Genomic DNA, 27418 nt, shown 5'->3' on the forward strand with positions numbered 1-27418 from the left:
GCTGACTGGGTCCTGCCTAGGATGGCGACTAGCCTGACATTGGAAGCAGATCCGTCAGCACAGATGTGTGGACACAGCTCGTAAAGGGCCCGCCCTGTTGCAGGTGAGCCCATGGGTAGTCGGGGGCCTTGCTGCTGCAGAGAAGAGGCCTGGCCCCGTGCCAGGGGTGGACACCCCACTTTGACACACTAACAGTCGCTTGTTTCGTTGACCCCTGAGAACCACCCCTATGAAGACCAGAGGAAGCGGCTTCATGCCGGCCCGTCGCCCCAGTGTGCGAGGATGGACGGAGAGGCGGGGCTGTGGCATGTCCACGCAGGCGTGTGAATTCAACTTCAGATGGAACTAAATATGTGTTGTATATAATTTTATGTATAATTTAAAATATATTAATATCTGCCTTGGTAATGAGAGTATTGTTATGTAAGGCTCCTTAGCAAGAGCGAGATGTACAGTTTATGAGACTCTTATGGACTTTTGGGTGACAAAATGCTTTATTGATCCAGTGGTGCAAGAAGCTACAAACACTCCATATCTCATCATCAGTTATGATGCCTAATGGGTGGTTAAGGCAAAAAAGAAAAAGAAAAAAGTCAACTGACCTTCCTGTTCATCACTACGATCCAGCCTTTCTGTGCCCATTGCTTCACTGGGTGGCAGTGCTCTTTCAAGAGGGAGTGGACCAGCCAGGGGTCTCGGGGCGCAGTTCTCAGGAGCCCCTCCTCCCCCAGGACCACCCTGTAACATGTCGAACTGCTGGCTGAACACTCCACCGTGAGACCTCGGCTTCAAGTCCAAATGAGATTTCTCAGGGTCAGGGAGCATGGCTGGGAGGAGGCATTCAGGCCTTGTTAAATTATTAACAAGGTATATATGATGTTGTGTTTCTTGATGACAAACTTTTTAAGTTTGGGACTTATTTTCCCATTGGAGAAGTTTATAATATCTATTTAAGATAAGTTTCCTGCTTACGTTGTGCCTTTAAGTGTGGTAAGTCTAAGGAGCACACAGGGGTGACGATCTCCACGAGGGTTGGTTTATTGTCAAACCTGAAGGTGTGTGGGTTCTCCAGTGTACTTTTTCTTCTACTGAACATGGAGCCATTATTAAGAGGATTGTGTTTTTTATTATGTAAATTGTGTAATATTTTTTTGCTTGTTTGATGTTCTATTTTTCTAATAGTTTTCTTATAGTTTCTTATAATTGCAATACTAGATTTAGATTCTGACAGCTAACTGCAAATCAGATTGGCCTCTGCTGGTCCCCTTGCCGTCCCCCCATACCTCCCCCCACCCCTACCCCCCATTTTTACTTTAAGGACGAAAGTAGAGGTTGTCCATTGCCTTTTAAAAATGTGAACCTATGCTCTGTATCCCAGTTTTGGTGGTACATTGATGCCATAATAGTTCATGTTGTAAAGTCAAACTTTGTTGGTACATCCTGTCATGCTTCAGCAAATCCTAATAAACTCCCATCTATGGCCCGGGTGTGCCCAGTGCGGTCTTAGGAATTCCGGCAGCTGTGGGAAGGGTGGTGAGGGGTTGAGGGGGGTGTGGCTCAAAGAGTCCCAGTGCCTGGTCTTTGCTTCTTGAATCTCACAGCCGGATGTCGCGTTGCCTCACAGCTGGGGGCGGGGGGTGGGGCGGTGCTGGATCATCTCCCCAACTGCCCACTCTTCCCAGGTCGCCTCGGGTTTGGGGCCCACAGGTCTCCCCGCCAACCAGATGGTGGGGGATGAGGCTGCTGTCTGCAGAACGACGTCACATCAAGTGCAGCAACCCCCCCCCCCCAACCTGTGCCCAGAACCCCTCGGCCTCGCACTGCCCTCCACCTCCCCCATACACACCCGTCGTCGGGTATGACATGCTCGCAGGACAGGGGTGGAAGGCAGGGTGTGTGGCTGTTATAACCCTCGAGCGCTCACCATCACCCCCTTCCTCGGCCCCACTTGAGAAAGGAGGCGTTTTTCTGCACTAGAGGTGAGGTCAGTCGAGTGGCCCCAATTCGCAGACCCCGAGGCGCGGTGTGATCCCGGCAGGAAGATGCGTAGTGAAGTTTCCTCACTAATAGGAGGGCAGGGGGCGGCTGCTACAGGCCCCGCCCCGCCCCGCCCCGCCCCGCCTCCGCGCGCCCACCATCAAACAAGCGAGGACCACCCGTGGGCCACGCGGCGCGCCACTCGCCTGGGCTGGACGGCGGGAACACGCGCAGGCGGGGCGCCCCTACTTGCCTCCCCAAGCCAGCAGCCCCACCACCTCCCCCCGCCCCAGGGCGATCTGTGCCCTGTGCCGTCTTGCAGGCACCGCTGAACCCCAACCCTTGACATCTGGGCGGGCTGACTGCCCCCAAGAACCCGGACCTGGGGGCGACCTGGCCGGGTCCACGCGTGGAGCGCCCCCTCAGCCCGGAGAGGCCGGTGCCGCGGCGCCACGCCGCCACCTAGAGACCGGCGCCTGGAGAGCCCCCACCCAGCTCCCGGCCGTCTCCCAGGAAACCCCGAAGGGTTTCTGAAGCCACTCACGTCTGGAGGCCGGGGGTTGGGCAGTCACCTGGAGCGCGCCGTTTGGTGAGTCAGAGGCTGCCCCCGACAGCCCGGCCTCCGCGGTGGGGAGGAATCGCGTGGATTCCTTCAGGACTCCTCAGCCACCAGGCAGCCAGGACGGCGGGGACCTCCATCAGGGGGTACCCCTGTGCGCCCCTCTCAAAGGGGCATCTAAGCTTGTCCATCAAGCCATAAATGCGATGGGAGCAAGGCTTAGGGAATAAAGCAGGCCGCGTGTCTGTTGATGCAGCCAGTCTCTGGCCTACTTCTTAACATCCATCTGGGACTGCGAGGCAGTAGGGGGGTGAGGGGGGCAGTGGCGCATAGAGAGAAGGTACGGGGTCGGACTTTGACACTTTTACTCCCTGAATCCCTGCGGTTGCTTCTTGAGCGCCTGCTGATGAGCTGTGCTGCACAGATTTGGGTGCAGTTAAACCGATCAGCAGCAGCTAAGCCCGTGGGAGGGGAGGGGCCCACTTAGACAACTCTCTATCCCGCGTGATGCGTGCGCTGGGAAACCCAGACATGGTAAGGGGGGCAACTTCACCTGTTCATCCCTCAGGCTGAGGGGGCAAAAAACTGAGCTGGTAGGTCAAGACACCCCAGGTGTCCTGCTTTTGTTTATAGAGAAGTTCCAGAGAAGGAGACCGGTTCCAAAGGGAAAAAAATGAAAAAGTATTTAGCAAACAAGTGAATTAGCTCTAGCCTCTGGAGATGTTTTTTGAGCATTTGACCCAAATTCACCACCCTCTCCCCCACTGTGGGCAAGGCTCTGCCTCTTGCTTGACAGGAAGGCTGTCCCATCCACCAACCCCCCCCCCCCCACCCAGGAGCCCCCTCCCTGGCCCCACTACTGGGTTTGTTCTCAGATGCATCCATGGCATAACAGCCTTCACCTCCAGCAGCAGGGGAGACACATTCGCCCCGGTTCTACCCGAGCCTCACCCTCCTTACTCCTCCCCGCCTCACAGGCAGTGGGGGAGCCGCCGTGGACTCCCAGAGACCACAGAGCGGGGACTGAGTGGTTGACTTCAAAGGCCTCTCGACTGCCGCCTGGCAACCGTGGGGGACATGATTCTCCATTGCCAGGACGCCGTTCCACCTTTGGTTCCTCCTCGGGGCCCTGGGCCAGGCGCCAGCATCCCTTTGCTAAGTGGCAGTACTGATGCATGGTGGGGGGAAGGATAATGCAGGGTGGTTCTGATTAAAGTGGTGGCAGGAGGCGCCAAAAGACATCAACAGGTTGGGATGTGTTGACGAGTAAATCATTAATTGGCAGCCGTCACCAATATGTGGAGGCATGAGTGACCTGGGGGGTCCTGGGAAGGTGCTGGCAGGTCCAGAGTAACTCAGGGGCTTTTATCACCTGCCAAGGGGCTCCTGGTCAGCAGCAGCTTGGGGGAACAGACTGACTGGAGTCTCCCCGTGGCCCCTGGTGCCCCTACCAACTGGCTGCAGTCCAGCCTGAAAGCCCGTCTTAAGAGGGTGGGAGGGGGCGAATGCTTTCAGGTTAAAGGAGTGTCCTGGCTTATTGCTGTTCGGGGTCCTGTGAACCCCACAGGCATGAGAGAGCGCGTGACAAGGAAGTGCTGTGACCACAGCCCCCCTGCTAGGAGCCAGTGGCCCCCTGGCCACTCTGAGAGAACTCTGTGACCACCCAGATACAAAGCGGCCAAGCCCACTTGGGGCAGAAAGTCAGGTCAGCATCTGAATTTGAAGTTGATGGTGAGGGGCTTGTACTTGATGTCTTGTGTCCTTTTTCTGATGGTCTCCAGTCCAACCTGGCCACCTCAAGACAAGGAGCAGAGCCACCGAGCCCCCAAAGCTCGGGGGAAGACTGCTGAAAGTCCCAGTCTATAAGCTGGGCGCAGGGACCCTGCTGAGCTGGGGCAGAGGGGTCTCAAGACTCAGTGATGACCAGCTGACCTTGGCGCGCACACAGAGGGAAACTGGCCTTCAGGCCTCCCTGTCCCCTCCTGACCTCCTGAAGCCCGAGGGGGGCCAGGCCAATGGTCACATCAAGTGCGTATCACAGAAGTTCCCTCAAGTTCATTTTAATATGCTTCAAACACAAATAATGCAACACAGAAACCGCAGGGGCCAGAAAAGGAACGAGTGACCCCCTTCAGATGGTCACCAAGTATGCTGGCTCCACGGCCTGTCCACTGCTCCGACACCCAGCCGGAACCTCGCAGGGCGTGTGGTGGGCTGGGGGCGGGCAGGGCACCAACAGCATCCCACACGCCAAGGAGAGGTTGGTGAGGTTGGGTGGGTTTGTTTGAGACAGGTGGGAGGCTGTAGCATTTCTCTATGGAAACAGCTCCAGCCTGGGAGGTGGACACCAGAGAGACAGAGGTCCAAGTCCTAACAGTGTTGGGAGTGGGGAAGAGAGAGGTGACGGTGGGGGGTGGGGCGCTGCGGCCCCTAGAGTTTGGGGATAGGAGCCTTATATGATGGGCGTCCATGACAAGGAAAGGAAGCCAGGGCATTGTGGGAATTAGCTCGGGTACCCAAGGTCAGGGATGGTTAGAGCCACGCTCTAGTCACCTAGTGGGGGATTACTTGGTTCTAACACCACTACAACCGTGACTGCAACAGGCTAACACACCAGACCACATTCTAACGCAACACTGACATCTGTATTGCTGTGTGACTGCATTTAGCAGGTGCCGTTATGGAAGCAGTTCCTAGTTCGGAGGGCTGAGCTACTGTGTCTGCAGGTGGTGCCTACTAAAAGAATACATATTCATGTATTTTAGTCAACGTGGCATCATCTACTCTAACGGGATGCCCAACTCAACATCACAGCATCATGCAGACCCACTAAACGGAAAAATAAATGTTTCTTCACTGGGTATCTCCTGTCTATGTCCCCAGGATGGGCAAAAACCTGGAGGTTTGCTAGAAATGAGATGTATGGGAGGCCAGGAAGCCCAAGCTTGACTCATGCAAGGAACACAGACCAGGTCTGTCTTCATGCCGGCCACATATGCCATAAGCAGGCAGGGGCTCTGGGCCAGGGGACCCCTTTCTTGAGCCGTTTCTTTCCTGCTCTGTGACTCTGGCCCCACAAAGCGTATCTACGTAAGTCTGCCTATCTCAGGTTTGCTCAGGATCAGTCTTGTGCTCAGGATCACTTTGAGGAGCCTTGGGGAGAAAAGTACAGGGTCTTTGTCACAAACAGTAAAGACATCATTATCATCACTGTATAAATGGCTGAAACTACTTTGCGTGTTATGCTTCTAATGGTCCACAGCACTACAGGAATCTCTCCCCCATTCTAATCCATTTAGGAGACAAATGCCAGTCCAGAAGCCTGTGACCACCGGCTGGCTGTTTCCTGGGGCTCCTCTCTTTGGAAGAACCTCCTGGGCCAAAGATGGTTGGTGACCTCTCTCAGCTGTGGTATAGCTTGACCATCTAGCAGAAAAAGACACCTGGGTTTCTGGGAGGTCATGCAATGATCTAGCACAACCAGGAACTGATCCCCACAGGACAAAAGAACTGGTTTCCTGGAAGCCCCTGTTAGAACCCCTGAGCTGCTCAATGTACAAGAATGAGGTTAGATTACAGAACCTAACTGAAAGGGGGGCAACGAAATAGGGCTGAGGGTCGTATTTTGGTGGGTTGACCACTTATAGCATCACATCAAACAGGATGCCAGAGGATGCTCTTCTCCTCTACGCTTAGTCAGAATACAGACTCTATCAGCAGTTTTCCTTCTTGAGGATGGAGCGTGAAGAGTCTTGGCCAACTCCAAGGCCATTCTCACCCTCATTCTCTAAGGTCATGTGCTTCCATATTTTCCCAAGGATGCAATAGCTGAATGATGGATTCTAAGATGCCATTTAGGAAAAAAGCAAAACTTGTGTTTACAAGACTATAGCCGATCCACTGGTCATGAGTTAACATCTGCAAAACCGCTCATCCCCCTCAGGGTTTCTCACTGCTGCCCCTTATCCACTCAGGACAGGAATGTCAATAATTAAAATCTGTGGATGGAGTAATAGTGACCTCATGTCATGTTGACTAAGAAGCTGATTGTTTCAAAGGTAGTTACCCGACGAATGGCTGGTGTTTGTGTTAAACAGAGTACCACGTGGTGGTAGGTCGAAAGGCGCTTCTTCTATCTTTTTTTTTTTTCCTTTTTCTATTTTGGGTAGAAATATTCCTGGGAAGGTAGATAGAAATGCATTTTCATTTCCCAATAATTCTTAGGCACGAGTTAGAAAACTGCTGACCGTCACCAAAATACGTCAGCACTTCATGTTATAAAAAATGCAATTCAGAACTGCTGCATGTGTATATACGTGTATCTAAATATACACACATACCGGTGCAGTACACAAGGATTATTCAATGGATAGTCAAAACTGAGCTGTTTGTTAACTAACCTGAAATTCTGCAGTGAAAGTTCATTGCTCAAGGACAACTGGCGTTTCCTTCTTTTGGCTCTGACTACGGCCAAACGTTTGCACATGAGACACTACCATTTACACGTTCCTAAGTGCCCGTCCCGGGACAGTTCTACACACGAGGGTTAGAAGAGGGCTCGGCCTGGGGTGCGGCTATGCAGCGGCTGGGCATGCGCGCATGGAAGGCCGCGACGAAGCGACTGGGCATGCGCGCGGGGCCAGGCGGGCCGGCCCGCGGCGGTCACCACTCCCTGCCGGTGGGAACCCTTGTGGACCCGGCGCCGCAGCTCGGCCCGCAGCGTGGTGGCGTCATCTGGGCGTCATGCTGACTCTGGCGGGAGAGGAGGGCCCGGAGGAGGAGCTGCGGTACACAGGGGATGTGGGGGACAGTTTAATGGGGCTGGTCGGGTCCCCGGTTTGGAGCTTCCATAGCAGCTCTTCATTGGTCCGGCTCAGCCTCTTCTTCTCCTGCGTTTCTTTCTCCACATATTCCTGGAGGTTCGCGTTCTCCTCCGACAGCTGTCTGCATGGGGGTGGGGTGGGGTGGGGGAGGGGACAAGCAACAGTTAAGAGTAGCAATGGCAGAGCAAGACGCTGAGCCCGAGGTCGGCCGGGCCCAGGGGTGCACAGGGAACGGGGTGTGTGGTGGGTTCCTGTGGACCTCAGGGATCAAGCCCAGGGGTTGAAACACAATCACCACCTGTCCCACCCACACAATCCTCTCCCAGGGTCTCTCTGCCAACACCTGATTTCGCCCACAGTCCCTCTGCCCTGGGTCAGGGGAGGCGCTGGTGGCCAGTGGACAGAGCAAAAGCTGCAGGTGGTGTGGGGGACACTGAGCCGTAAGGACAGCCCCGGGGAGTCGGTGGTGCCGACGGCCTCCGCAGCCTGCCCTCACCCTGGGCCTCCCTGGCAGCAGTCAGCTTGCGCTGCAACCTTCTGGGCAGTGCATCTGGTCGCCTGCTGGAGCTGGAGCCCTAGGATGGGGCCAGAGCGGTCCCTTCTCCAGTGCTCGGCACCCAGCCTGGGGCCCGGCCCGTAACAGATGCTCCATGGGTGTTTGCAGCTGATGGACGCCAAGTAGAAAGGAACCCGATGTGTTTTGTGCCTCTGTCATCACTGCAGCCTGGTTGCTGCTCCTCCCTTCCTGGAAGTCGGAGCCTCGGAGCAGGTTAGGAGCACGGAGATGGAAGTGGCTGCATGGTCCGGTCCCTCCCTGCTGCCCTCCAGCCGGGGCAGCTCCCCTCTGCCATTGGCCGAGCGCTGGGGCAGCAGCTGGGCACTGCTGGAGCCCAGGGTCAGCTGGCTCACATGCCTGTTTTCTTTAGCCTGGAACTCCCAGTGGGCAGCCCTTCCAAAACCTCCTCCATGATCCCCACCACTCCTGCCGTGCCCCCGCCAGCTGTGCCACACACTTTACCCCACCCAACTCCTTTCCACCAAGGAGGGTGCTCCGTGCAGCCAGGGCCTTGGCTGGGTGCTCAGAGCAGTGTGTTCTACGCTTTCTTCCGCGTGGGGAGCGCCGAGAGCCTGCGTGGGGAAGCCTTGGGGCTCGGAGGAGCAAGGACAAAAGCAGAGCCCTCCAAGGTCAGGAGCAAAGCCATTCTGTCTGGGACACGCGCTTCTGAGGCTCCATCACCCAGGCCCACCTACCTTGTGACCACGGTGTTCTGGTCGATCCTGGCTTTGAGGTCTTCGTTCTGCTGCTGGAGAACTTGGATCTTCTCTTCCAGGATGATGTTCTTTTCTGCCTATAAAAGATGGAGTGTCAAGAGCTCCGCAGCCAGGCCCTGGGGGAGATGACAGACCAGTGCCCTTGGCTTCCGGGCTTTGGAGGATTATCTAAAATGGTGTTTTTCAAACTGCAATTTGCAATGCATTGGCTATAAAACCAGGCTAGAGGGACATGATCAGCATTGCTTTTTTAAACAAAAGAAAACAGAATAAAAAATATCAGAGTGCACTGTAAAAGTACTGTTTTATATATATATACGTATATCTTTCTTATATATATGTAGGTATATAATATGTCTGTGTGTATATATTGGTATATATTATGAATTATGGGGCTTCCCAGGTGGTGCTAATGGTAAAGAACCTGCCTGCAATGTAGGAGACCCGGGTTCGATCCCTGGGTCCGGAAGATCTGGAGAAGGAAATGGCAAGCCACTCCAGTATTCTTGCTTGGAGAAACCTATGGACAGAGGAGCATGGCGGGCTACACAGTCCATGGGGTCGCAAAGACTTGAACACAACTGAAGCAACTTAGCGTGCATGCATTTCCTGGGAACAAAGATGAGGTGGGCGTGGGAGCCTTGCTGAAGAGCTGGCTAAAGCCCAGTCCTTCCACTCTAATACCTCAGCCCGATGCACGGAGGGGTGGTGGTTTTCCTTAACTACCCTACGCAGGAGTTCTTCACAGTCTTTTCAAAAAAGAGTTTCTCAGTTCATCTTAGAATGGAGCTCAACTTCAGCTAGGTCTCAGGCCGTGGGGACCCACGGACAGAGCGGGCATTAAGTCTCAAAGGAATAACCACCATGGAGGAGGATGTTATTTTCTGTTCTTGTGCAGAGCTGGCTTGAGCTGCATATTCCTGGCTGCCGAGAGCCTCAGGAGGGAAAGTGTGTCCACATTATTGATATTTTCATCCCTCCATTAATTCAGAATGTCGTGTTGTACATATAGGTACTGCCAGAGGTGCCAGTGCAGGGCGGAGGACCCGATAGGGAGAACCAGGGGACCCACCAGCCAAACTGGACCTGGCGGGTGCTCATGGCTCATCTCTGACAATGGCAGGGGCATGGAGACACTCACTATGAGAAGTGTATTCTACACAGGAATCCAATATAGGCACGCACATAAATTGTGTATATGTAATTCACTATGCATGTGGTGCTAGGTTGCTTCAGTTGTGTCCAACTCTTTGCGAACCTATGAACCACAGCCTGCCAGGCTCCTCTATCCATGGAATTCCCCAGGGAAGAATACTGGAGTGGGTTGCCATTTAATTCTCCAGGGGATCTTTCCTGATCCAGGGGATGTAATGTGGGTGTCCTGTATTGCAGGGAGATTCTTTACCATCTGACCACCAAGGAAGCCCTCCTAGGAAATGGGAAGTGATTCAATCAACTCTCCCGCCCCCCACCCCCACCCCTGCTTGGAACGGTTTCTGGAATGAGAACTCTTGCATGCCCACAGAGTGCCTCAGTTTAGTTCAGTTCAGTCGCTCAGTCGTGTCCGACTCTTTGCGACCCCATGAATCGCAGCACACCAGGCCTCCCTGTCCACCACCAACTCCTGGAGGTCACTCAGACTCACGGCCATCGAGTCAGTGATGCCATCCAGCCATCTCATCCTCTGTCATCCCCTTCTCATCCTGCCCCCAACGCCTCCCAGCATCAGAGTCTTTTCCAATGAGTCAACTCTTCGCATGAGGTGGCCAAAGTACTGGAGCTTCAGCTTTAGCATCATTCCTTCCAAAGAAATCCCAGGGCTGATCTCCTTCAGAATGGACTGGTTGGATCTCCTTGCAGTCCAAGGGACTCTCAAGAGTCTTCTCCAACACCACACTTCAAAAGCATCAATTCTTCGGTGCTCAGCCTTCTTCACAGTCCAACTCTCACATCCATACATGACCACAGGGAAAACCATAGCCTTGACTAGACGGACCTTAGTCGGCAAAGTAATGTCTCTGCTTTTGAATATGCTATCTAGGTTGGTCATAACTTTTCTTCCAAGGAGTGAGCGTCTTTTAATTTCATGGCTGCAGTCACCATCTGCAGTGATTTTGGAGCCCAAAAAAATAAAGTCTGACACTGTTTCCCCATCTATTTCCCATGAAGTGATGGGACCGGATGCCATGATCTTCGTTTTCTGAATGTTGAGCTTTAAGCCAACTTTTTCACTCTCCACTTTCACTTTCAAGAGGCTTTTTAGTTCCTCTTCACTTTCTGCCATAAGGGTGATGTCATCTGCATATCAGCAGGGCTAAAAACAGCCTGATAAACCCAGAGGCTGCTGGTTGACCAGATAAGGATGCAGACAGTCCAGCCTGGAGGAGGAGGGCTGCAGGGCTGAGAGGGGCAGGGCTCTGTCCACTTCAGCTGTCCCCACTGGCCTTAGCTTTGGCCTAGCTGGAAAGCTGAGCTGCTGGATGGTCCCAGGATGCCAGCATCACCCAGGATGCTATAATGGGCACTCACAGCCCCGTCTGCTCCCATACTACTGCTACTGCTACTGCTAAGTCGCTTCAGTTGTGTCCGACTCTCTGCGACCCCATAGATGGCAACCCAACAGGCTCCCCCATTCCTGGGATTCTCCAGGCAAGAACATTGGAGTAGGTTGCCATTTCCTTCTCCAAAGCATGAAAGTGAAAAATGAAAGTGAAGTCACTTAGTCGTGTCCGACTCTTCGCGACGCCATGGACTGCAGCCCACCATGCTCCTCCATCCATGGGATTTTCCAGGCAAGAGTACTGGAGTGGGGTGCCATCGCCTTCTCCGGCTCCCATCCTAACGGACAAGCATCTGTGCAGCTATAGACGCCCAGAGAAGGATGGTGCTAGATCAGCAGAGCGGACGTGATGACTGAATGCAACAGGTGGTCAGGGACCAGCTCCTGGTTTTGATAAACCATCTGCCAGGACATTTCTAAGACATGCAGAGAACTTTAAAAGTTAGAGGAGATGATCAGTTACTGAGATGGTGAGTTGAAGATGTGCTAACTGAAAAGAAGCAGGATGCAAAACCCTTGTGTGTGTGTGTGTGTGTGTGTGTGTGTGTGTGTGTGCACAATCTGTTTATTGGGGTTTGTACACTTGTATGGAGGTAGAAATATGGCATTTTAATCTCCTTATTTTTATCTTATAATTACCTATAGTGCACATATTTTCCTTTTGTAGTATCAAAAATTTAAAAATAATGATAGGAAAAAAAAATCACTCTATATGAGTCCCTTGGGCCAACCTTCCCATCAACATAGTATCTCTTTGGAGGCAGGCCTCCCTGCTGCTAACTTTGGACTACTATCTCAGCTGCAACCCTTGCACCCTCAGGGTCTGGCAGTGAACTCTGAGCACTCTATTCCCCCAAAGGCATGCCCTTTGCTAATTCTCTGGGAGCCAAAACCCGGTGGAAGCCAAGGCCTGGAGCTCTGGCTCAGGGTTCCTGCCTGGGCTGGGCCACTTATTGGGTCTGGGTGAGACAAGACCTTATCCTAAGCGTCTATCTCTGTATCTGTAAAAGGAGACTCCTGACAATGGACTCCCACTCAGTGGATTGCTGTCGGAATTACTGAACAGACAATGTGTCTGCACGGCACCTGGTACCCATCAGCGATGCTCCCCAGATGCAGGCTCACTGCACGTCCTCCCCTGGGAGGGGAGGAGTCAGCAGATCACAGTGATGGATGGCGATGCTGACAGGGCCTCAGATGGGCTCTAGACTTGTACAAACGAGGCCACGTCTGAGATTCCTGAACTCCTGGCTCCCAAAACAAGGCCTGGAGCCTCATCGGTGGTCTTTTCTGCTCAGGTGCAAGCAATGGACAGGTAAGGGCCAGATGCTCCCTCGAACGCTGTTAATCCTTTCACCCACAAGAGCAGCGGGAATATCACGCCAGTTATGGGGGCCTCCCCGAGTTACAAGCGACTCACCAGCTTTTCCAGCTCAAGAATCTTCTTTTCCTGCTGATGTATCTGTTGATTCTTCATTTCCAACACCTGTTTCAGACTCTTCATGTCTTCTTCCAAGTGCTGATAAGGAGCCAAGGCAATCTGCAGGGGCAGAGAGCAAGGAGCTGTTTCCCAGGCACTCACCAGCATCATGAACTCAGCGAAATCTAGTCTCTGTTAACAAGCTTAACAAGAGCGAGGGGGCAGGCGGGCGAGAATGCTCACAGTCCTCCCTGATAAAGACGCCCAGGAGTTGCCACTGGGAGTGAGACTAAAAATCCAGCTCCATGGGGAGCAGAAGAGGGGAGGCCATCGGTCCCTGAAATGTCAGATACTGGGGTGGCCAGATACTACCAGCCCAGCCCTCCAAGAGAACTTAATGGGCAAACCACTAAATTCAACATTGGCCTTTAACATTCACCCAGACTGCTTGGTTCAACACACAGGTGAAGCTTGACACAGGTCCCTACCTGTGCCCAAGGACAGCCCCGCCCCCTCCGCACTCTGTGTAGGAAATGAGCAAAGTAGTTTAAAAAGGCATTGTAGAAAAAGAACTGTTAGAGTAAGTCTGCCAGATGTGACAAATAAAATGGCAGGATGTTCAATTAAGTCTGAATGTCACGTAAACAACTTTTTTGTACTGTAGGAGGCATATTTAAAAATCTCATTTATCTGTATCTCACATTTCACTGGGTGTCATGGATTTCACCTGGCAACCCTACATAGAGGGAAGGAATTTTGCCAGGGTTTCCGGAAAAAGAAACCTCCAACTTCCCTGTGGAGTTGGAGTTGGGAAGGAGTGAGGTGTTGGGGTGGGGGTGAGGGTACAGGCAGAGGCATTTCCAGGTCCAGCTTGTCCCAGGGGCTCATGGACAGTGGCTGGGGAGCCCTGTGAAATGCAGCAAGAATAACACTCAGATGGAGAACCCACAGCTGTCCTGAGTCAGGACAGGTGCCTATGGATGTGTGTTTAAATCCTGGCAGGCCCTGACCGCTGGCACTCTGCAGTCAGATCAGCACAGAGGCTCTGTCTTTGGGGTGATACTGGGGGAGCCCCAGGCTTGCAGGATGCTGGGACGCTGAGAGCTCACGGTACCTCCAGCTGCTCCTCCGTGTTTTTCCTCAGAGCCTCCTCAAAGCGCCGGGCTCGGTCCCGCAAAGACTGGCTCTGGAAGGTCAGCGTGTCCACTTGGTCCTGCAGGTAACGCATGAGACATCCAGCTCGATCCTCACAGACACGGCCCCTGGGATGCGACCCCTGCCCAGGTTGCTCCTCACGGGGCGGTGAGGTCAGGGGGCCCCCCACTGGGTCCGACCAAAAGGGCATCACATGCTGTGGGGGAGAGGCCCCCCAGTGCCCGCAGTCTCCCCGCCTCGGTGCCTTGTCCAGAACGGACCACAAGATAGTTGATGGGTGAGTGTTGCTGCCACACAGAAAGTGGGGGGGGGTGAGGGGATCCCCAAAGCAGGCGACTTGACTCTGAGATGGGAATGCCATCTCGCTTCTGCCCCAACAAGGAGCCTGCAGTGAAGGGGGCATTTAGTAATTCAATAACCAACCTCACAGAGGCAGACCATCAGCAGAGAGGTGTCTAGTCTGGCCTCTAGCTGCAACCTCCGGCCCAGACTTCAAGAAGGACAATTAATCCATCTCAAAGAAGAACTCTCTGTATTTGTAAAGTTAAGCCAGAAGCTGTCAAACTGACCCTGACTCCTTACTCTGCTTGAGCCCCGAGCACACCCCCTAGGCCCCCCACTACCACCACTAAACACAGTGACGACAGGTCCTGAAGGGTTCTGCCTCCTATGTCATTACTATGGTACCATACTGAAGATGATAAACAGGACAATGCCTGGAACTATTATAAAGCAGTAGCTGTTGCCTAGTGCTCTATACACATTACACATGATGAAATGTTTTTATTTTTAAGGCAGGATGGGAAAAATGTTAATCATAAAATACCCTCTCTGCCCATCTGGGCCGCTATCCCTCTTCACTGTGCACTGGATACCTGCCTTATACATTAATTAGATTCCCTTAGAAGACACAGGGATGCCTACTCATCAGACCGAAAAGAAAAAAAAGCAAATTTTCCAGGTGCCAGCAAGATAATTCCTTAGGCGATAAGATTCCTTTCTCAATCCTTTAAGGTGTCGTAATGATCTGCTACTCACCCTGTTGGACTATGTACACTGACAATGTGTTACTTTGATGCTAGACCTTTTATTTCAAAAATTTATACAACTGTGAAAAAGTTGGCTTAAAGCTCAACATTCAGAAAACGAAGATCATGGCATCCGGTCCCATCACTTCATGGGAAATAGATGGGGAAACAGTGTCAGACTTTATTTTTTTGGGCTCCAAAATCACTGCAGATGGTGACTGCAGCCGTGAAATTAAAAGACGCTCACTCCTTGGAAGAAAAGTTATGACCAACCTAGATAGCATATTCAAAAGCAGAGACATTACTTTGCCGACTAAGGTCCATCTAGTCAAGGCTATGGTTTTCCCTGTGGTCATGTATGGATGTGAGAGTTGGACTGTGAAGAAGGCTGAGCACCGAAGAATTGATGCTTTTGAAGTGTGGTGTTGGAGAAGACTCTTGAGAGTCCCTTGGACTGCAAGGAGATCCAACCAGTCCATTCTGAAGGAGATCAGCCCTGGGATTTCTTTGGAAGGAATGATGCTAAAGCTGAAGCTCCAGTACTTTGGCCACCTCATGCGAAGAGTTGACTCATTGGAAAAGACTTTGATGCTGGGAGAGATTGGGGGCAGGATGAGAAGGGGACGATCGAGGATGAGATGGCTGGATGGCATCACGGACTTGATGGCCGTGAGTCTGAGTGAACTCCGGGAGTTGGTGATGGACAGGGAGGCCTGGAGTGCTGTGATTCATGGGGTCACAAAGAGTCGGACACGACTGAGCGACTGAACTGAACTGTGCATTGACCTATAACAGGTGGGACAGTCTCAGGGATTTTTGTCTTTGTTTAAATTTAAAAAAATTTTAGATACAATTTTGAAAGATTACTTTCCATTTTACAATTATTACAAAATATTGGCTATACTCCCCATGTTGTACAATACATCCTTGAGACTGTATTATATCCTGTCTCCCTGCCTCCATGTGGCCCCTCCCCACCACTGCTAACCACTAACTTGTTCTTTATACCTAAGACTGTTTCCTTTTTTTTTTTTGGTGATATTCACTAATTTGTTGTATTTTTTAGATTCCACATCTAAGTGATATCATACAGTATTTGTCCTCCTCTGCCTGACTTATTTTGCTTTTAGCATAACACCCTTCACGTCCATCCATGTTGCTGCAAATGGCAAAATTTACTCCTTTTCATGGCTGAACAGTATTCAGCCTGTATTTATGCTTGTATTCCACATGAAGACTGTCTCCTGGGTTCTCATCCTCAGGTTGGCTTGAATAAAATTCTCCATTTCTTTCTTAGATTGACTATTGATTAGTTTTCTTCATTGACACACATTTATTTCCCTTAAGCTGCTCATATCTTGAGGAAGGAACTGGTATTATCCCCATTTTACAGATGAGTAAGCTAATGTTTACAGTTTATGTAACTGCCCATGATTCAAAATCTATTAAGAGGAGATACAGTGGGATTTAAGCCCCAAACTCAAATCTTTTATCCCAAACCTGTTTCTCTAGTAGCCAGTAGCCCAGGGAAATTGGTTTAAGCAACTGCACCCACCTTGTACCTGAAAGTCTCCAGTTCAGATGGATTCTGCTGGTGAGTCACCACTAAAACCTGCGCGGTTCATGACTGCATGACGTCAATGGCAAAGTGAAGACTCACCGATGAAACAAAAACTCTTATTTTGGTTTTGGACTATTGTGGGCTTTTCATACGTTACAGTACGGCTGTTACATTCCTGGTCTGTGTTCCTTAGGGTAATGTATCTGGGTGGTATGGAGTGGCCTCCCAGGTGGTGCTAGTGGTAAAGAACCCACCTGCTAATCCAGGAGATGTAAGAGACGTGGGTTCAATCCCTGGGTGGGGAAGATCCCCTGGAGGAGGACAAGGCAACCCACTCCAGTATTCTTGCCTGGAGAGTCCCGTGGATAGAGGAATCTGGCAGGCTACAGTTCATGGGGTCACAAAGAGTCAGACACAACTGCAGTGACTTAGCACAGTGTGGAATGTAGGGTACACAAGGCAGTTTGGGGTTAACCTGCCAAGGATAAGCCACATGAGGGGTATGGGGGGGCATATGCAGGCCCACTGATGGATCCATGGATTGGGGGTGGGCATGCAGCAAGCAGCTTCCCATTTAAAATTTTTTGCAAAGTCCACTCAATAGTGTGATACTCCATAATCCTAGATTCTCTGCTTGGCAGGGCAGACACTGTGCAAGAAACACTGCCTGGGGAAAAGAAAGAAAGTGAAGTCGCTCAGTTGTGTCCAACTCTGCGACCCCATGGCCTGTAGCCGATCAGGCTCCTCTGTCCAGGCAATAGTCCTGGAGTGGATTGCCATTTCCTTCTCCAGGGGATCTTCCCAACCCAGGGATCGAACCCGGGTCTCCCACACTGTAGACAGACGCTTTACCGTCTGAGCCAAAGAGCCATCCAAAAAGCAAAATTCCCACCTTTCTATTTGAGTTATGGTCTTTGCCTTCCAAACCTCCAAATGTGAGGGTCCCTAATATTTCAAAGGTAATCTTTCTAGGACTGGGACACCCACAGCTGCCAACGGAGGCAGGGCCACCAACCTCCCCCTGGCTTCTCCGACAGCCCTTCCCTAGGCCTGAGTGGGGACGGTCAACAGCTTTTCATAGAAGTTGGCCAGGGGGTTGGGGGGGCGGCGGCGGCGGGGCATCTCTGGCAGGCCGGAGGGAGAGGCAGGCAAGTGATCTGAGAGGCCTGTCAGTCTCCCCTCGAGGCCAGAAGGAAGCCAGGTAGCACCCCTGGCAACCGAGACCCATGCTTTGTGTAGGTTGGAAGTGGGATGCCCCAAAGCAAGAAGCTTTTGTCTCCAGGGTATGGAAGTTGCTTTAACAATTCCAGAGCATCTGCTGTGTCTTCTACCCTGCGTGACTCTTCTTACCCCATTCCCTCTGCCTAGAATACTCTGCCCCCAGTCCTCCCCCTCCCCTAAACATGGCTCTGACCATCGCCGGTGGGGAGCAGTCCGCGGCACCCACGGTATTATCCATTCTGTGCAAGGATGAGCTCTGAGCAGACAGAAAACTCCTTAAGGGCAGGGAGTTAGGTCTTATTTATCCCCCATATTCCACTGCTTAGTGCAGGATCCAGTACACAGCAGGTGCCACATAAATGCCTGCAGACAGGAAGAACTGTCAGAAAGAAATGTCTGCTGCCATTACCTTGAAGTCAGAGTTAGGAAATACTAACCTGTAATGACAGCCGCAGCTTTTCAAAGTTTTCTTCCAATTCTTTCTTTTCAAGCTCGTGGGTCGATATCAGTTCTGCAGAGGAGACATCAGAGTGTTAAGCTGATCTTTCTCTGGAAAAGGGATCAAACAAGATTCTTTTGCCAGATGAAGACTGGGTGACAGAAGTAACTAGCGGACACCAGTATATAGCAGACTTAAGCCAAAAGAGATACATCCATTAGTTTGAAATTGTATGTGATGTTGTTTAGGAGAGAGGGAGAGAAGATAGGAGGGAAAAAGAAGAAAGAGTGAGAGGAAGAGGAAAGACAGGAAGGAGGGAAGCAAGCAGAGCCGCCTACACACACACTCCCTTTACACGCAGCTCGACCACCACCCTAGCCGACTCAGCTTCTCCATTCACAACACTCATTGATTTCCCAACTCTCCCCATGGTGAAACCAGTGAGTGATTAACGTTAAATCTCCACTTCCTTCCCTCCCAGGATCACTTTTCCTTTCCATTACAAAGCAGCAATTTCAGGTTGAAGGAGGGAGCCTTCCGAGGAGAGCAGCGTGTGGGCTTGCTGGAGAATGGACAGGTGAATGGGACCAGCGCGGAGCTTGCAAGGTCACCTTGCTGGCCTCTGGACCACACTCTGGAAACCACAGATTGCTAGGGTTTGCGTGAGCAGAGAGTCAACGTTGAGACATTCAGGCAGAATGAAGGACTCACAGGATGGAATCCTCTTGGAGTGTTTGGAACAATTTTATTCTGTGAAAAGTGCCATTCCAGTAATAATTTGCAAGTTAGGCAGAAGAGATGTCATGTAAGAATTATTAAGCAAATGGATTCTATTTTTCTCCAGATGGGAATGGTCTTATTAGCTGGATGAAGCCCGTCTCATTCTAGCTACAGAAGCAATTTGTTTTCCTGTTATAACTGAAGGGAAGAAAGGTCTCATTAATCAGCCTGTATCATATGCTTAGCACAGGAGAGGACTGGAGACCAATAATTATCTTCCTGGCTGGCATGAGCTGCAATTAGGAAAAATTCTGTGGTTCCCGTTGACCCAGATCTTTTAATGATGGTGAAGCTCTCTAAGAAATCCAGTTGTTAGAGCTGAAGTTTACATTTGGAGGAAAAAAAAGAAAAATTTATGGTTAGTTCATTGCCATAAAACCATGTGGCCTTCTGGTCTACATGCCTCTGTCTAAATGACTACTGTTAATAGCCATTGAGAGCATCACCCATAATAATGAATATTTTAGTTACCCTTACATATGCCTGCAATGTCTGCACTTTATATATAATTCAAAGGCCCTGGATGTGGTGTCTAGGTGAGACTTCATTAATCAGAAAAATCTACCAGGTCTGTTTACATGAAAATCCACAAACAAAAGGCAATGCTCAATGTAACATTTCCATTCCTGTCCCCTCTTCTGAGACCATTTTCCTACAGCACGGTGATGAGCTTTAGGACATTTTCAGGAGATCCCAGTACCTCACCACCAAATTAAAGTCAGCATCTATGCTGGAGACAGGCAACTTTCTATGTACCCATGATGTACTTCATTATTCCGAGGTCATGGCACTCCATCTCATACTTAACACGATGCTCTACATACTAGAATCACCTTGGAAGCTTAAAAAAAAACCCTGATGTCTGGGCTTCATCCCCAGAGCAACTGAATTGGAACGTCTGTAATGGGACCTACACATCAGTATTAAAAAAAAAAACAAAAAACAGGTGGTTCCAATGTTCATCCAAGGATGGGAACTGGTACTCTAAGCATGAGACGTGCTCTTGGGACACAGGTAATACAGTAAATTTGTTCTCAGGAAATTCCTCTCCTGTCCTCTCCTTGCCTCCAGCTCGGACTCCTCCACACACCAAGAGTTCCCAGAGGTGGTGGGGCTAGAGCTTGAGGGGGCGACCACATGAACACTGACTGCTACACAGTGTGCCTTGTTATTGACAAAGAACATTTAAAAAATGATTTTAAAACTCTGATTCTCTGATTCTTAAAATGTATTAATATTCAGCATCAGTCCTTCCAATGAATATTCAGGACTGATTTCCTTTAGGATGGACTAGTTGGATCTCCTTGCAGTCCAAGGGACTCTCAAGAGTCTTCTCCAACACCACAGTTCAAAAGCATCAATTCTTCGGTGCTCAGGTTTCTTTATAGTCCAACTCTCACATCCATATATGACTACTGGAAAAACCATAGCTTTGACTAGATGGACCTTTGTTGGTAAAAGTAATGTCTCTGCTTTTTAATATGCTGTTTAGGTTGGTCATAACTTTTCTTCCAAGAAGCAAGCATCTTTAATTTTTAAAATGAATTTATTTTAATGGGAGGCTAATTACTTTACAATATTGTAGTGGTTTTTCCCATACACGGACATGAATCAGCCATGGGTGTACATGTGTTCCCCATTCTGAACCCCCCTCCCATTTGGCCACCTGATGTGAAGAACTGACTCATTTGAAAAGACCTTGATGCTGGGAAAGATTGAAGGAGGGAGGAGAAGGGGACGACAGAGGATGAGATGGCTGGATGGCATCACCGACTCAATGGACATGAGTTTGAGTAAACTCCAGGAGCTGGTGATGGACAGGGAGGCCTGGCGTGTTACAGTCCATGGGGTCGCAGAGTCGGACATGACTGAGCGACTGAACTGATATATTAAGAGAATTTGTCTTTTGCTGTATAGATGCAGAAAATATTTTCTACTTGTAGTTTGCCTTTTGAAGTTGTTTATATTTTTATGACAACTTTTATTTAGTTGAATGTATCAGCCTTTTTATTACTGTATTTTGGTTTTATATTGCTAACAGAGGCCTTTGCAACTACAAAAATTACACATTAAAAAATTCTGGCATTAAAAAAAGTGTATTAATCTATTCTTACGTTAATTATTTTCCATCTAATTTAGCAACCAGCTGACTGGGGAGAGAAAAAGTGAGGAGAGGGGAAATTGAAAAAAAAATAACAGATAGTAATGTATACAGATGTGAATGTGTAAAAAGCTTCTTTCACAGAGTCAAAAATCTCAGCTCTACTTACTAAACACTGTTACTGTTGTTATGACCGACTTACTGGGTTGGCCAAAAAAGCTGGTTTGGGTTTTTCTGTGACTTGTAAGGAAATACCCAAAGGAACTTTCTGGCCAACCCAATAAAATCCTAGGTACCCAAAGACAATTCAAAGTTACAAAAAAAACATAAAAAAGATCCTGAGAGTCCACTTTTGCCCATGGTGAATGTGGTCTCAGTGCCCAGTGTAGACAGCCAGGCCTCATCAGAGGCCACCACACAAGACAAGGCCCAGGATTTCTACACCTGTTGAAAATGGTGGTTCTCAAGCTTGGCCGCCCATTGGAATCACCTTCGAGCTTTAACAAGTTGAGGCTGTACCCCAGACCGGCTGCCCCACACCCTGGGGTAGGACCACGGCTCCTTGGGGAGTCTAGACTTCAGGGTTCAGAGGATCAGCTTCAGAGGAAAGAAGTTACCCACGCCCTGGATTTTGGTGTTTTCTTCACACAAGAAGCAACACAAAGGACATACCAGGATGAAGAGGAAGGAAGAAAGAATAGAGGAGGGTGAGGTGAAGGGAGGCCCCTCGTGTCTGCAGCAGAAGCGGGTGCACGTGCACACTCACACTCACACTCACACACACACCCACCCAAGGTCAGCTACCTTGGACCTTGTGCTCGTGGTCATCCTGCAGGATCGCAAGGGTGAGCGTGTGGCTGTTCTCCATCTCTAGGAGCGCAGCCTCATGGCTGGCGGTGATGTCCTCCACCTGCAGGAGATCACAGCTCTGGTTACTCCGAGAGCTGGGGCCTGAGGCTGCGACGCCCCGCTGCCTGGAGGACAGAGGTGGAGTTGAATGAAGGGAAGGGTCCGTGGCCCGACGTCTAGGGAGGGATGCTCTGCTGAGGTGGTGGCCGCCCTCTCCAGCCTTGCACTGAGGCAGGAGACGAGGTCTGGTGGTGACGTGCGAACCCTGGAGCCGGTGCGGGAATGCCACAGGGAAGTCACTGTGGCAGGTCTGCTGTTCACGCAAGAGGAAGCAGCTCCCGGCTGGAGGTGGGGGGCCGCCTAAGCCACCTCCTCACTGCCCTGGGCCTCCATTCCTGCCCCTTCCACCAGGTAATAAGGAAGAGGGTCCTCCCCCACCAGACGGTCCGTCCTGCCCCCCAGCGGCAGGTGGGACCTACAGCAGGCAAGGTAGCTGGAGGGAACCAAGATGTACCCAGCTGCCTGATCCTCCACTCAACCCCACAGCAATAAAGTCAATATCTTCATGTCCATTTTCCAGATGAGGAAACTGAGGCTTAGAGAGGTCTGAAGCGTTTTGCCCAAGGGCTAGCAAGTGGCAGAGTCAGCAGTGGCAAAGCCTGAGGCTGCCTGACTCCACGGACGAGGCTCTCAAACGCCCGACCACTGCCTCCCCTGCAAGACCAGCAACCAGCGCCCAACAGCCCGCTCACCAGCCCCAAGGCAAGCGGGCAGATGTGTGCTCACCACCCCAGCTCCTCAGCCATGGACGTGCTCCCCTCTGATGGCGGAGTGGCCCTCCCCTGCCCAGGCTGTGGGAGCTGCCCCCGAGAAGCTGCTGTTTCTCTGGCTGAAGGTACCTCTCCAGGAACTTAACCCCGGGAAAGCAGCCAGCCCGGGGTGTTTTATTCTCCCCCTCCTGACCTCCGCGCCTGCCCTCATCCCCACCGCCCGCCCACCACACACCTACCACTGCTACTGTTTTTGTTATTTTTGTTGTTGGTGGTGATTTAGTCGCTCGGTCATGTCCGACTCTTGCAACCTCACGGACTACAGCCTGCCAGGCTCCTCTGTCCATGGGATTTTCCAGGCAAGAATATTGGAGTGGGGTGCCATTTCCTTCTCCATTTGTTGTTGGGGTATTATTTAAACTTCAAGTGTATGACTTACAGGAATCATTGCATAAGGTGACTTCTCCCTATGATAGCAAACCAGAACAATGTTTTTCCAAGTTCTCACTGTAAAAGCACCATTTTACATTGTTTTATACACACACACACGTGTACATGGGTGCATGTGTGAAACAAAATTTCATGGATCGGCACTTTACCTTCCTACCTGCAATTACCTGGCTTTAACATGTTCATTCTTCGTTACTTTATATTTTTCAAAATGCTAGTTACAAACCACTAGATTCATTTTGTGACATACTCATGTGTCAAAACCTGGCATTGGAGGGACATGTGCCCAGACCCTGAAGCTCTTGGGGTGCAGTTCAGAGCACTGTCCAGCTACTTCTCAGAGGGTTTCATTTCTCAGGGGGTCATTCACAGGCTGATCTTTGGTTTGTTAGGAGGAAGAGCTTTTCACAAGAAAGGAAGCCCACTTGTAAACGGAATGCAAAGGACTATGGTATTTTAAAATGGGATTGATTCCCATTCTGGACTTGTCTTTGCTTGGAGAGGTTTGCCCGACTTCTCTCTCCTATGGTAATTGAGACCTTCACCCACTAAAACAGACTGGCAGAACCAACAGTGGGTCTGACAAGTGTTAGGAAATCTGCATTATGACGTGAACATGGACTTGGTATGCGATGACTCACTTTTATTTACTGGTCACTCTTGATTAAATACTATTTTACTTGAGGCTCAGAGCTATGAATCTACTCAGCAGAAAGGCTGATTGCTACAGTATTTAATTGTCCAAATCCTGTTTATATGAAGGTTTTTAATGGACTTGTTTTCCAAAGTCTTTCAGTCTCTTGGAAAAATAAATCGCTGGCTTAAAAAAAAAAGAAGGAACTAGTTTTCCTTTATGCTTCACTGGTGATGTCCCGTAAGCCCATAGCGCGCTGTCTATAAAAAACAAGTGCCCACACATTGTTTGGAGATGTTTTACTCAGCTCAGTATAAAGAAAAATCTTTCACTGGTGCTTGGAATGATTCTGATTTATTGGGTTCTGACCCAAATTGCTGTGGGTGGTTCCAGAAAAGAGAGATGGATGCCAGGCCTATGTTCCAGAAGAAAACCTTGTGTCCTGGTGGTGGGTCTGCCCCAACTGGCGAGGGTGGTGGGTAAACGAATGCCCTTCTGGCTTGTTGGAGAAAGGTCTCTGATTCAGTGGTGATGAAATGCCACACCCAGTATATTAAGGATGATGTAACGGCATGATCTATCTGTTACAGCCTCTCAGAGGGGCTTCTAGGAATGCAATACTGATTCCCTAATTCCTCCATATGCAACAAGAGGAGAGCCCAGAATGTTCTGAAGGAAACCAGTGAGAGCCGGGGCTTCCCTGGTGGCTCAGATAGTAAAGAATCTGCCTGCAATGTAGGAGACTCAGGTTCAGTTCCTGGGTTGAGAAGATCCCCTGGAGAAAGGCATGGCAAAACCCACTTCAGTATTCTTGCCTGGAGAATTTCATGGACAGAGGAGCCTTGAGTGATTTGGGTTTCTAGTCCTGTGGATGGTTTTTCAAGGCTGTTTCCTCTATGAGGAAGGGGCCTTGCACTTTGGCCATCCTGTTTCTGGTCCCAGTTTCAATCCCCACAGCTTCTCCTCCGTGGCTCCTGGCTTCTTTCCAGAACATGGAGCAGCAGCCTGTCTGAGCACTCAGCCTGAGAAGACCTCCACGTTGGCAGGCATTGGAAAAGAGTCAGATAAGTGGACCCAAGGAACACACAAGGTTTGTTGTTTTTTTTTTTTGCATCGTGTTAGTAGCTTAGTCGTGTCTGACTCATTGTGAGTCCATGGACTGCAGCCCGGCAAGGCTCCTCTGTCCATGGAATTTTCTAGGTAAGAATACTGCAGTGGATTGCCATTTCCTCCTCCAGGGGATCTTCCTGACCCAGGGCCTGAATCTCTGTCTCCTGCATTGGCACGCAGATTCTTTACTTCTGAGTCACCTGGGAACACCAAAAAAGAGACAGAGGTGCCGAATCATTACATGCCACAGCAAACTTACGCTGGGTGACACTTCATTTTTTTTCCTTTTAAAATCCTGAGGAATTCTCTGCCCACCCCCTCAAAATAAATACCCACTGCTGGATCAGCCTCCTCCCTCCTCCTGGAGCACAGAGTTCTGAGCTGCCACAGAGAGATCTGTCCCCGTGCCCAGCAAGTAGTCCCAGTCGTACAGAGAAGCTGCTCCCTGCGCCAGGCTGTCTCCGCAGCTGCTTGCTATTTAGCTGAGTCCCATCAAAGCAAAGGCCTGGGAAGCCACCCTCTTCCGTTAGATGGTCAAAAACAGAGCCGTGGGCTTACTCCATCCAGCCTCTTGCAAAATGCAATTAGGGGTGGCTTTGCCAATTCACTTAGAGAAGACTTCCATTTAGAATGAAGAAGCATGGCTTTACATCTCCTCATTAAAGAAAACCAGATTGAACTCCCATTTGCCCCCCACCCACAACATGTATCTGATGAGACAGAGGGGGCCGCCCCTGTCTTTTTTTCTCCAGGGCCCTCTGAACAACGCTCCTTTCCAGATACCAAGGCAACTCGCCATCCTTCTGACTCCGCCTTCCTGCTACAGCATCCCTGTTACCAGCTCGGAGCTGACGGCCAGCCCTGCCCGAGCTCCCTGGCTGACTGCATCCCCTGTCGGGTGGTGCATTTGCTGCCTGCTGGGTGGGCAGGTGTCCACAGAGGCCCCCATCTTTCCTGTTGGGCCACGTCCCAGCATCTGGAGGCCCCGTGCTGTGATGGGTGGGGCTCTCACACTGGAAGATGGAGGGTCCCTTGGGACCTCATTCTCTGATTAGAAAGTGTGGTTTCCGCTGATGGTGACTATGTGCCTGCTGTTCGGGACGAATCAGAGTCAGGATGCAAGATGACTGCCAAAGCGGCCTCTATACATCTGATGAAGTGTGAGGATGCTGTGCCCGCCAGTGAGTCTAAAAGGATCATTTCTTTAGGAAATGGCAGAAAGTGAGACAAAGCAAACGTAAACCCAGAGGATGAACACTTAGGCGCCTCTGAAAAGGCATCTCTGCTGAAAACGCATAATCTAGAACATCAAGGGGCCCTGGGACTTCAGGGCCAGATCAGGAGGTCTTGGAGGCAGGGGTCAAAGGTCACAAGTCAGATCACTAAATACCAGGCTCCATGGATGAGTACGTTTGGAGCAAAAATGAAAAGCATCTGTGTTTACAGTGAAAACTCTGCCTCGTGTGCTTTGAGATGGGGAAGCTTGGGCAATCTCGCTTCTTTTAATGTGCTCCAGAATGAGCACCAATTTGATGAAAACCCTCTATAATCAGATTTTTAAAATAAGAGTCACACCGTATCTTTAAAGGCACGTAAAAAACCAGTAGGCCAAGTCATGCCCCTGCTTGTGCCCTAACTAGGCTGCAGGGCAAAGAATGAGGCCCAGTTCGTCCCCTGACACCAGACACCTGCAGCTCTGGGTCCCGGGGACCCATACTTGACGACTCTGATTCCAGGTGCGGACAGAAGGGGTGTTTCGTCAGCAGCTCCCCCAAGGGATTCCCACGTGTGGCCACAGACATGGCCTCTGCCTCCCGAGGTGAATGGACAGCTGGATTTTCCTGCGGGGGTCCTGTGGTGACATCAGAGGTCAGCCTGCCTTAGCAAGGGAGGACTGGAGTAAAGAAGCCTCAGAAAATCCAGTGTCTGGGGCTCCCCTCGTGGTCCAGAGGTAAGAATCCACCTGCCAATACAGGGGACATGGGTTCCATCCCTGATCCGGGATGACCCCATGTGCCGTGGAGCAACCAAGCCTGTGAGCCACAACTGCTGAGCCCACACTCTGGAGCCCGTGGTCTGCCACGAGGGAAGCCGCCTCGGTGAGACGCCTGCACGCTGCAGCAGAGACTAGCCCCCGCGCACGGCAATTAGAGAAAGCCTGAACAAAGCAACGAAGACCCAGTGCAGACAAAAACAAAATAAATAAGTTTTTTAAAAAAACTCCTGGGTCAGAACAGAAGCAGCCTCCCAGCACAGTCAGGACACTGGGGCACCGGGAGAGGCTGGGTCGGTGAACTTGAGTTTCAAGGCTAGGGAAGGACAGAGGCGGCAGGATGTGTGGGTTAGCATCACCGAATTTGACCACCCCAAGAGGAAGACCTGCATTTGGAGGGTCTGCACAGATCACCAAAACCACACACCTTCCCTCCAGATCCCACTGTGCTCAGGCACCAAGTCCCCTCCTGGACCAAGCACACAGGCGTCTCCTATACCTGGAAATGGTGCGCATTTCACCTTCTTCCTGGTTGCTGCGTGCTCCCTGCCAGAGAAGCTGAAGGCCAGGATAACAGCCAACATCCCACCACAGAAGCAGACTCGGGGGTCTGAATAATTCACAGATTTAAACCATCCGTCCCTGGCCTCGTCCCCAAACCAATGGGTTTCTAGAGGAAGCAAGTGAAAATCGCTCAGCCGTGTTTGACTCTTTGC

General features: G+C 50.7%; 1 protein-coding gene across 1 annotated transcript in view; it reads right to left on the reverse strand.

Moving 5' to 3' along the window:
- Positions 1-7266: 7266 nt before the first annotated feature.
- The window catches only part of MTUS2 (microtubule associated scaffold protein 2), a 256633-nt gene continuing 236481 nt past the window's right edge, over positions 7267-27418 (reverse strand). The window contains exons 10-15 of the mRNA XM_052650268.1: positions 21701-21806; positions 18014-18087; positions 13726-13824; positions 12612-12731; positions 8611-8708; positions 7267-7480 (exon numbers count right to left, since the gene is read on the reverse strand). Coding sequence (XP_052506228.1) covers positions 7267-7480; positions 8611-8708; positions 12612-12731; positions 13726-13824; positions 18014-18087; positions 21701-21806 — 711 coding nt within the window. The remainder of the gene's footprint in view (positions 7481-8610; positions 8709-12611; positions 12732-13725; positions 13825-18013; positions 18088-21700; positions 21807-27418) is intronic.

The sequence above is a fragment of the Budorcas taxicolor genome, chromosome 12 (assembly GCF_023091745.1).
Source record: "Budorcas taxicolor isolate Tak-1 chromosome 12, Takin1.1, whole genome shotgun sequence".
In the NCBI taxonomy this organism is placed as follows: Eukaryota; Metazoa; Chordata; class Mammalia; order Artiodactyla; family Bovidae; genus Budorcas; species Budorcas taxicolor.